Genomic DNA, 12,560 nt, shown 5'->3' with positions numbered 1-12,560 from the left:
GATATAGTCTGTGTTGTTGGGAGAACACGAAAACAAGTGGCGATTTACAAATCAATAAGTACATACATATATGTCTATATATACATATATTTATTCAGTTGTATTAAATACAAATGTCTTACTTGTTATGTCTGCGACAATATCCATAATAATTTCGGAAAAAATTCCCTTTTCAAATGGTAGATATGACAGATCGATTCAAAGCATGCTAGATGATGGAGCATTTGAAAAGGGAATTTTTCCGAAATTATGGATATTGTCCCAGACATAACAAGTAAGACATTTGTATTTAATACAACTGAATAAATATATGTATATATATAGACATATATGTATGTACTTATTGATTTGTAAATTGCCACTTGTTTTCGTCTTCTTCCAACAACACCGACTATATCTCATTCTTCGCATTGTGATAGCCTTCTAATTCTCTACTACATATATAGCAAAAATATATACCTATTGTAGTTTCAAATAATACTTCAGTATTTGTAACAGAGCCATATTATAAATTCCTTCATTTATATGATTAACATTATTGGCTACATATGTACATACATGTTTCAGCTGCAATCTCTTTCAAAATCCAACTTCAAGCTATCATATCAACTTAAATTGATAAGTTAATGATGGCCCCATGAAGCTAGATTTTGAACGAGATTGCAGCTGAAATATATATGCATGTATATGGCCAATAATGTTTGCATAAGGGAATTTATTCTGTAACATAAATATATAGAGATTATTGAATATAAATAACTTTCAATCTATGTGAAGATTTGTTAAGAATTTTAAAACCTAAAATAATTTTATTGAACTTAAATGAAAATAATTGCATTTATCGATATTTTCTTATTTATCTAATATATAAACATATGTCTGTTTCCATATTTTCAAACTTTATCTCTTCCAAAACTAACAGTAGCAGAGCAGCACTAGGCACCTCAAATAATTGGATTTTTTATGGACTGCTCTTTTATGGGTCTTTAGCCGGTTAAAAAAGTTTGTAAGGGGTCAAAAGTGGGTCAAAATTGAAAAAAATCGTTATACATTCATCTTAGTTTATTTTTAATCAGTTCATATACGTGTCACGTTGGTACAGTACTAATGTTACCAGCTTTGAATGCTAAAGTTTTAGCTTATGGCACCCAAATACTTTATTTTTACTTTGGAAATTAGGACTATAATAATATATATGAAATATAGGAAAATTAAAATATCATATTTAAGCGTATTTTACACCGAGGCAAAGATGGGCAGCCCCACCACTAGACTAATATATAAAAGGCTATATGTCTGTCTCCATATTTTCAAAGTATCTCCATCCAAAATAAAAGTTGGAGAGCGGCGCTAGGGGCCTCAAATTATTGGATTTTTTACAAACCGTTCTTCTCCAAGTCTTTAACCGGTTAAAATAGTTTTTAAGGGATCAAAAATGGGTCAAAATGGAAAAAAAAATCGTTATTCATTTTTTACATTCATCTTAGTTTATTTTTTAATTTTTCATAAGTTCATGTGCGTGGTAACGTCACCAGCTTAAGTTCATATGCGTGGTAACGTCACCAGCTTTGAATGCTATAGTTTTGCGTTTGGTTTTGATTATAGCTGAATATTTTTTTTTTTTTTTTTTTTTTTTTAAACTTTTGAAATCACGGCTCTCATAGATATGAAATCTGGACAAATTAAAATATCACATTTAAACATATTTTATGACCAGGTGAAGCCCTCCCTCCCCCTCAGCTAGTTATTAATAATAGTAAGAAAATAATGAGTAAATCACGATGAGATGAGAAACATAACTACACAAGAAATTGTCTAATAATTTTATTAGTATAGACACTCTAAAACATTTTTATTAATATAGACACTCTAAAACATTTTTATTAGTATAGACACTCTAAAAAAATTTCAGAATAGAGATTTCATTTGTATCATTTGGGATACTGTTCTCCTCTTTAAGTGTTATTCTCGCATCGTTTCGGATGATGTAATCTCTGATCTTCTTCAGATGTATCTTGTCAAACTATAGATATCTTCCTGTCAAACTTGAAAATCTGCAAAGAATTTCAACCGAACCTCTTTATTTAATCCACACAAGAATGCTCTTGTTCCGTCAGCCATGATTGGGTAAAAGTCCTAATTGTATTTTTAGCATCGTCAGCATTGAGGAAGGAACTTCCAATTTCTAGAAGAATGTCACTGAGAAATGAATTTTAATAAGTACTTGTTATCTGTTATGCCAGACTAACAATAGCCTGAATAAGCCAGATAATACAAACTATCAATCCTCATCTCAAAAATTCAAAAACAGAGATTCCATGTTAAAAAAAAAAAAGGTTCACAATTCTGAATATTATTATTTACTGTTTATTTTTATTTCTTCTGATTCCATTACACATGCATATACTGAGAGGGGTGGAAACTAACAAATTTCTTTCAAAACCAAGTATAAATATTTTATTGCCAAATTAAAAAAAAAAAAATGATTAAAAAATATATCAAACATTTACTTACCAACACAATTATCACATAAACTACAATGGGATGCACGAGGTGGTCTAAATATTTTGCAGGTAAAACAATATTTTAATTTGATCACTTGGCCTTTTACTACGACTTCTTTTGTCCGTGGAGGGGGTCTGTACGTTCCTGGAGAAACAGCATTTGGAACTTCTGCAAACAAAAAATTAAAATTTTAATGAGAGCATTAATTAAAAGGAGTATTTTTTTATTTCTATTATTATTTATATTTCAATGATTCTCTCATTCACCAATGAGCCAAAACTATTTCTGACAGTCATTATTCGTTGTATGATGTCTAAACTTTATAATAAAAGTACTATTCAAGACTGTCACACCTTTTTATAATCGCAAATGGAACCAGTGACCGTAAGCAGTAACAGTTTAATCAATACTTACACAAGGGGAGGTGGTTTGCAAAGTTCAAATTTAATTAACTAACTCATTTTGACTGGGGGCCAAGTAAGTTCACACACTCAAGTGATTCGATATTCACAGTCATATTTCTGTGAGCGTTACCATCTGTCACCATTCTGAATTGAACATGCATTACGAATGCGGACAAGTGACTTTTTCCTGTTTATTAATAAGCTATACAATAAATGGAAGGTTTTGGTCCACCCTCTCTCTTTGCACAACCAATGCTCAGATCCTCATTCTGTCCACAATTCAAGATTAAGGAAGTTCTGCGTTTTGATAATCTACGACTGACATTAATTCCGGACCTGAAATTAAAGACTTGTTTTGGAATAATGGAGTCATCCATTATCAAGGAATGCCTGAACGCCACTCAAGGATAAGGGTTAATATGCATCATGGAGGTTGGTGAGACAACACCACTTATCGTTAGTGGTTAAAATTTGATAGAAATTGATTATTTAAGTAGACAGCTCAACAAGCACTTGTTAATATTGGACTTCAAAGCAACTATACTATAAGCTCTGTGCTTTGATAAGCTTCTACAACTGACATTCATTCCAGACCTGAAATGAAAGACTTTGTTTCTAACAAAGGAGTGACTGCTTATCAGGGCCTGAACACCAGTCAAGGATAAGTGTTAGTAAGTGTCAGAAAATCAGTGAGATAACAATGTAATGATGGCTAGTGGTGAAAATTGGATAGAATTTGATGAAGAGGACAACTCAAAAAGAACTTGTAAACATTGGACTTGAAAGCAACCATGTGGTAGTTAGCTGGAAAGCAGCCCCATAGTACAGAGTTCCACAGGCAGATATCGATTATATAAATCTCACCTGTCTGTTTAAATGTGTGTATGTATGTTTGTATGTCTGCCTAAAACTTTTGACAGAGGTGACAGTTTTCATGAGATCAGTATCGTTTTGAAGCTCGACCCTTCGGACGACAAATATTGAAAAATTGGCTAAAAACATTAATTCTTTCACCTTCAACTGGTCACTTTTCTACAAGGAAGGGTCACTTTTTTTGCTGATATTTTTAAAAGTTATCCCCTATTTTTGATTGACTAGCCTTAATTTAAACCTTCACCACTTCCGGTTTGGCGATGGACGCAACGGCAAAGATGTCACTTTTTTTCTTTTCACATTCTTTTTCTTCTTTGCCGGTACAGGTTCGAGCCTACTACCACTTTTTTTTTTTTTTTTTTTGCTCAACACACACCTCCAAACACCCGGGCAATGCCAGGCATTCAGGCTAGTTTCTAGGAAAGGAACTTTGTTCATGAAATTTGTGCATAGTTTTAGGCACAGATAGAGAGTAGTGGAAATTGTTGACAGTAGACAAGTGTCTATTGTGAATTTTTGCAGGGTAGGGTGTGTGTGTGTGTGTGTGTGTGTGTGTGTGTGTGTGTGTGTGTGAATAGATTGAATTGCAGTTCAAACTGTTGCTAAGGTCACTGGAAAAATGATTGTATAGTTCAGCAACCAACTGACAATTTACATTACCTTTATCCTCAAATGGCTTTTAGCATTAATAACTTTTTTTAACTTCAAATCAATTAAGATTCATAGGATAATCAGATTCAGACATTTTATTATCTTTAAAATATTCCTAATAACAAAAGCACAAATATAAAATTAAGACACAATAACTTTTCAAAACTATCCAATAAAAGAGAACCAATTTTTCTACAATCACATACTGTATATTTCAGCGTATAAGGCGACCGTCAGATAAGACGAGGTACAAAATTAGAGCAATTTTTAATTTATCATATATTGGTTGTATAAGACGACTGCTAAATCATGAAACCATGTTTGTTTAGCATAGGTTAGAGATTGCAACACCCGGTATTTTATGAAATATTGGTTTTTAAAGATGATTTTTTTTTTTAAAACTTTAAAGGTCTTCTTATATGCCAAAATATACGGTAATTGCAGAGTGAATCGAGTCATCATTCTCATCGGATTTAGTTCAACATCCATTTTACTTGCTGACATGAATTGGATAGCTTTACTAAATTCACTTGATGTCTTAGGTTAATTTTTATCAACTCCTCCCATGTTTTCTTTGACCTTCACCTACGAACTGAAACTGCTACCTCAACTGTTCTACATATATTAACACAAGAATTCTCACCCATTCTTTAAACGTGACCATACTAGCAGAATCTCCTGTTCTGCACACATCCCCTTTATACTGTACAAATTTGATATTTCTCGGAGGTCAAGAGATCTAAGCAGGTCTTTAACACTCATCCCACATCCATCGTATCATTTTCATATCATTTCTCTCCATGCAATGCATGTCCGCAACCCTCACTGGCTAAGTTTTGCTTTCATACATCATCACTAGGACTATGACAACAGAATATTCTTATTGTTTTGACTCTCGAGTATATATCCGACACAGACACAGTTAATCAACCAAGAACCACATCACTCTATATAAAAGCATATAAGATATCCACGGATACACACTAGAGAGTCAAAAGAGTAAAAAGAATATGCTGGTGTGCTAGCCGTAATCATCACACTGCATACACATGTCTGAATCAAGAATTTAAAATGGAATCTATGTAATTTTCAATCCAACATGAATTTGCAGATTTTTTTTTTCAAAATCAGACTACAAATATATCTGCTGTTTACTTGCCCGAATGTTGGCTACAGATTATTTCATGGTTCTTGCCCCATCACAATGCTTAAATACTGCCTTCTACTGAACAGACCAAATCTGCGATGATATACACTGACATGCATAATCATACTGATGTTTGCTCATCAGAGATGTACAGGTGATCTCCTTTAACGTTGTGTTCTGCAGTTCTGAACGTGTTGCTTTAGAATTGTGTGAATAAACTTGTCTCACAGTCACATTTTCAGAGTTCTGTATTGTCTAACTATCGTGATATTCCTAAAGTTTTGCACATTCCTTAATTAGCTTAGTATTAGTAGCCGCTAACGGTTTTATGACCATGGTTTGATAATGAAAAAAAAAAAAAGTAGTAATTAGTTTGGCATATTAATATTCAAAGTGAAGTTTTGCTTCAATTCCTTTTCAAAGGCCAATAAAACCTGGTGCTGTTTTACAATTTGTCATCATTCAGAGGGAGACAACTCTCGTTTACTAAGAGATTCGTTCATTTTTTCATCGCATAATTTAGGACGCTCGATTCTACAATATTTTTTATTAAATCAAAATAAAAAAAATTGATGATGAATTCTTTTTAATGTAATAAAGATGATAACATTAATACAAAATGTAATCTTTATGCAACTATTAAGAGAAAACCAACAAACCAACAATATTTTCATTAAATGAAGACATTTTTTAAAAAAAAGCTGCAGCAACCTTTTCTACATTTTTTTATGACTTACTAAGAGATTAAATGCGACGATAGGAAATTCTCATTTTTTTTCAAAAACAAAACCCTTTAATAAAACAAGGATGAAAATATGAAAAAGGTTGCAGCGGTTTTTTTTTTTTTTTACTACAAAAAGCTAATATTAATAACACTACCATCTAGTTTTAACATAAATAATAAATCACAGTTCTCATTTAATAAAAATCACAATTCCTTTGCAACTATCGTCACATTTTAATTTATTGTAATGTTAAAAAGTAGATGTTGGTGTTATTAATATTATAAGCTTTGTTACAGTAAAAAAAAATTCGCCGCAGCTTTAAAAGTTTCATCCTTGTTTTATTAAAGAGTTTCATTCTTTGTGTTTTTTAAGAGTGAAGACTATTTTTTAAAAACCGTACCATAACATTTACTTTTCAATTAAAAAAAAAAGTAGTCGTAAAAAAAATGTAGAAAAAAATTGCCGCAGCTTCTTTATGTTTTCATCGAATGAAAATCTTGCTGGTTCGTTGGTTTTAGTGTCGTAAATTATGATATGAAAACAGAAACAATTCTCTTAATAGTCGTGTAAAGACTACAGATTGTATTATTAATATTATCATTAAAAAAAAAAAAAAATTGTCGCAGCTTTCTTTTTTTAATGTTCTGATTTAATAAAAATATTGTTGAATCGAGCGTCCTAAATTACGAGAGGAAAAAATGAACAAATCACTTAGTGAACGAGAGTTGTCTCTCTCTGCACAGTGACAAATTGTAAAACAGCGCCTAAAACTTGCAATCGTTAAGCTATCTGACCATTCCTGATAAAATACTTCCATCATTTTAAGATCCTGGTGGAGGCACAGGGGAGAGTCACAGAAAGGTGGAGGTATGGAGAAGAGACACAAAAAGTTAAAAATTAAAAATCAATTTCGTCTTGAGGTCCAAACAAATCAAAACAGTTGTTTTCTAAATCGAAAGGATTTATTGGATTGTCATAGAGAACGAAAGTATTCGTTATGGCAAAGACAAGTTAAATCCTTTTGGGAAATCAGATCTGGAGGCAGCTTTAAATGGCTTACAAGAAAAAAAAAAATCATAAAAAAAAACTTAGAAAAGGAAAATAAACAAGTGCAGCTATTCTTGAAGATGCATCCATTCAATACACACATTTAGTAATAAAAATTACAATATTAACCTGAATTGTGGCTGCATGCTGAAAATGCTATTTGAAAATTAGGTGTGACAGACCAACCGACGGAAGCAAAACTATAAAGATGCTTGAACACACATAAAATAAGGCGCAATGATTTGGATGCTTAATGATTAAAATGGTATTTCAAATTAAAATTTAACTGATCAACCAATAGACACAGCTTATAGATGTGCACCTATTCTTTTTGCACATTTAGTGACTGAAGATGCAATTCAAAACTATAAAATAAACTAACCAACAGACCAAGCCTCTCTCAGAGATGTAAGGGCAGAAAAAAAAAGTTTTTTTTGTTTTTTTTTTTTTTAAATGGTATCGGATCTAATTCCCAGTGTTTGAATGTTTAATTAAATCAAAGGCTTTAAAAGTCCAGCCAATCTTGACCAAGAATCTGTTATATCCAGACACAAAGATGGAGAGGGAGCAAGAGAGATATATGACAGGAGAGGGGGGGGGTTAGAAAACTGGAAGGAGGAGTGAAACAAAGGATAAGGAGGATGTCAAAATCACAGAGGTGGGTGAGAGATACAGGGGGGGGGGGACAGAGAAGGTGTATGATACAAAAACAGAGAGAGGAGAGTTTGTTTTGGCTTATTTTACAGCATATCAACCTTTCTATGGATTATTTAATAGCAAATAAAATTGTTAACTATAATTCGATAAGTACAGGATAATTATTTTATATTCTCAGGATACATCCATATATATATATATATATATATATATATATATATATATATATATATATATATATATATATATATATATATATATATACTTCGGAATAGTTTTTATTTAACAATCAGTGGTTATGTAAACGTGAGATTGTTGGTTTACAAAATATTACTGGCAGTAATATTCTATAAGTTATTCCATCTAAACAAGAATTGCTCGATATGCAAGAGAGAGCAAATAAATTAAATTGTAATTCAATGAATTTCAAAAAACTCTCATTGAAATGAAATGAATTGGTTTAGTTTCATATCAAAGAATTTTTATTATTCTAAGCAAGACAAAGAATGTTTTAGAAAGTTTATCTCCTTAACCTATAGGGTTTCGATGTCTACCATCTCATCAGAGGAGTGAAAATATTAGCAAATAGTTATAAAGGTATGCACCCTATTTGCTACAAATACTCCTGCTACAGGACTTCTGATAAATGTATTATTTTCACTTTGACTTTCCATGTCTCACTGACTTTAGCAAATAGGGTGCATACCTTTATAACTATTTGCTAATATTTTCACTCCTCTGATGAGATGGTAGACATCGAAACCCTATAGGTTAAGGAGATAAACTTTCTAAAACATTCTTTGTCTTGCTTAGAATAATAAAAATTCTTTGATATGAAACTCAACCAATTCATTTCATTTCAATGAGAGTTTTTTGAAATTCATTGAATTACAATTTAATTATATATATATATATATATATATATATATATATATATATATATATAGAGAGAGAGAGAGAGAGAGAGAGATAAAGTGAAAATGTGTGTGTGCGTTTTCGTGTATATCCGCAAAAGGGCTTTTTTCCTCAGCCTTCTCACGGGTGTCGTTCCTTCTTAAAACTTTTTATATCATGTCTAAATGATAATATCTACGAGATAACAAGGAGGGTCGCATGTGTATTTAATTTGTCCGACTTTGAAAAGCTAAATATTCAACATTTTTCGATCGCTGCATGTGGATTCGGCTTTTTCGTATAATAAAACAAAAAAAACTACTCCGCAGTAAATAAAATACTGCCCCACAGTCAAAGTTGACCTCATTAAGTCGTCAAGTACGGGCACTTGCCAATTCTTAATACTTAAATAAATTCAAACATGTTTCCTCTACTACTTCTTGCTGGTCCAGTGGTTAGTATCACACGTTTATTTTTCACACTTTATTTTCCAACTCGCCTCAAGGCTTCGGGTTCGATCCTTCCTACTTACCTACCAAAACTTTATTTTTTTTTAACCCCCCCCCCCCGACACAAACACCCGGACAACGTCTTTTGTTTTGATTTCCCCAAAAGCACCCCCCCCCCCCGATACAAACACCCAAGCAAGAAGTCTTCGCTTATTTTTTTGTTTTGATTTACCCAAAACCACATCTCGAAACACCCAGGCATCGCCAGGTACCCCCGCTAGTTGCTTATAAAAGATTTTACACAAAAAGTAGGAGACAACTCTTTGAAGAGATTACTCTGCAAAAAAAGCCAAAACAAAAAAAACTCCTTGGCATTGGTGGTCTGTTTTGTTCTCAACATAAGGACTCTCAACCACTGCATTCTAGTAATTAAGAAAATGGTTTTAATTTTTTTTCTTTTGAAGAATTAAATTGAATAATACAGTTGCTAATGAACTTATCAATACTCATCATGTAATAAAGATGAGAAAAGCTTAAAACAATGCAACTTCAAATTATTTGTGGGTTCATCCCTCTCCCCTTTGATTCAATTATGAAAGTACAGAATTATCGATTAATTCTTAAAAGCACATTTTTCAATACTTAATCACATAAATAAACAAGAAAACAAGTTATGTAATTCTGTTTGAAAATTACACAATTTTGAGTTAAAATTTATTTAGTATCACGCTTGTAATTTTAGGAAAAACACTTGAAATGTGTAAATATGCTGAAATAATTAACTTCCGTCTGTATGAAAACTCCAGTTTTTTTTTATCTCACAATTATTTCATCATATGTACACATTGAAAGCTTGTTCTTACGATTACATGCGTAATACTAAATAGATTTTAATATGAAATGGTTCCTCATTTACTAATATTTAACAAAAGCAAGATAAAACAATATTTATTATTTGTACACAATTTTTCATTGCATTATGTTTAGGCCACTAAACTGCAGTTTTACCAAGTTTTCTCCAAACAGTCTATTCTAATAATGTTAATGCAATGAGAATGAGGTATAAAATATAGATTTAAGTGATGCTAAGAAAGGCATTTGTCATAGCAGTTGTAGCAGAATTTTAAGTCGAAAGCCAGATTTCTAGCTAAAGCGGACAAACCCAGACTCAACAATAAAAATTCACATTAGACAGATAACAAAAAAAAAAAAAATAAAGCATGAAACCTTGAATTGGATTGGACTAACATTGACTGAACACTAACCACTTACAAGTGACGCTAGCAGGAGGTGTCCAAAGACTCGTTGCAAACACAATATTACTTTTATTGAGCTTTTTAGACTTTTGAAGACTAAGACAAATTCCTATTGTCACACGTTTTTGGCAGTTGCCTTCAAAATCAAACACTCCTAGGTTCACTTTTGCATGTAGATACTATGTTTTTTAATCAGTAACGTGTATCGTCACCAGTCTTATAAAGGTTTTAGAAAAACAGGAAAATTGATTAATATTAGCAACAAAATCCCACCCTTTCACTGTAGAGATCTGTCGATATTGGAAGATTTCCTACTTTAATAGTTTCTCTCCTTGAAGTGCTTGCCTCTGAAATTCTGTTTCCTTTCTTCTGACCGAATCAACAGGCAGAAATTTAAATGTAATGTGAACAAACGTCTTGCTGCAAAATTTTTCATCCAGATTTCTCCCCGATACATATGGCCCTTATTAAAGTAGCCTTACACTTCTGTGACAATATGCTTTGTTTAGAAGATGAAAAAAAAAAAGTCAATAGGACAATAAAAGAAAAAAAGAGGAAAACAGTAAAAAGACCAACATCGTATATGTATATCAGTCATTGCTGATTTAGTATGAATAAACTGGGATAGTGTTAGGAAGAGCTGGAAAAACGTACATGATTAGTTATTACTGTCTCCATTAATTGGAAAAATCCTTTCATAAATAGGATATTTTCATCATGATATATATAGGGATTTACGTTGCGAGTGAAACAGTTACATTTGCAAGCGATTTTTCAAAGTGACAACCAGGAATAATAAAACGCTTATCTTTTGGTGACTGTGTTTTTCATTAAAAATCTTCCAAAGTTTATTATTGAATGAAAAATGTCTTTTCAGCTATTATATTTTTAAATAAAAGGAACAAAGTCAAATTATTTAAATAATAGAATACTTTTTTCTTTTTAACAAAGGCTGTTTAAACAAAGATCTGAAGAAGTGATGAACTAGTCAAAAAAAAAAAAAAAAATCGCTCTTCTGTTTTTACTACCTTGGACTTGCAGGATGCATATCATCAAATACCAATACAAAAAGAGGAGAAGAAATTCACAGCTTTCAAAGTCTGTGGAAATCTATATCAATTCTGGCGTATTCCATTTGGCGTAACAAACAGTGTATTATGTTTCCAATGATCGATAGACAATCTAATAAAATGCGAGAAGGTTTCCAATACTTTCGCGTATGTTGATAACATCACTATATGCGGCCGTAATACGATGGAATATGATGAAAACCTTAATCATTTCTTAGATGTTGCCAGGAATTACAGCATGAGTTTCAATGAGAACAAGAGCATTATGCGAACTGAGAGAATCGACCTCTTAGGGTATGAAGTGTTATTTGGAGTTGTAAAACCAGATCCTGAACGCTTCCTTGGCTTGAGATATCTACCTCCACCACAACTATTGAGAACTGTTCCATCTGTGCAGAATTAAAACCGCGATTTTTCCATCCCACTAATTTAAAGCTTATCAAAGCAACTCAACCATTTGAATGCTTTACTTTAAAGGTCTCCTGCTATCGAAACAATTATCGACGAATATTCATGCTTCCCGTCTGCCTTTCCTTGTCAAGATATATCCTCACAAACAGTCAAATTTTTTCTGTCAACTATTTCCGCTGTTCGGCATACCTCCCTTTATTCACTCTTACAGAGATCCATCATTCTTTTCAACAAAACTAACAAATTTTTTGCATAGAAAGGGAACAGCAATGAGCCGCACAACTGCTTATAACCCACAGGGAAATGGCCAGATAGAACGATTAAATGCCACATTATGGAAAATGATATTGTTCGCATTAAATTCGCAAAGACTGACGATTTCTTATTGTGAATCAGTTTTGTACGATGCCTTGCATTCCATTCATTCATTCACGAGCAAATATTCCAATATAATTGGGAATCAACATCTGG

General features: G+C 32.2%; 1 protein-coding gene across 2 annotated transcripts in view; it reads right to left on the bottom strand.

Annotated features, from left to right (window-relative positions):
* The window catches only part of LOC145247927 (palmitoyltransferase ZDHHC14-like), a 355,339-nt gene that overhangs the window by 221,096 nt on the left and 121,683 nt on the right, over positions 1-12,560 (bottom strand). For both annotated transcript variants that reach the window (XM_080109566.1, XM_080109567.1), the window contains exon 4: positions 2,515-2,673. In XM_080109566.1, the coding sequence (XP_079965692.1) occupies positions 2,515-2,673 (159 nt within the window). The remainder of the gene's footprint in view (positions 1-2,514; positions 2,674-12,560) is intronic.

Source organism: Euprymna scolopes, chromosome 26, assembly GCF_053919585.1.
Source record: "Euprymna scolopes isolate OS-2025 chromosome 26, ASM5391958v1, whole genome shotgun sequence".
Taxonomy (NCBI): Eukaryota; Metazoa; Mollusca; class Cephalopoda; order Sepiida; family Sepiolidae; genus Euprymna; species Euprymna scolopes.
This window is presented reverse-complemented; position numbering and strand designations above follow the sequence as displayed.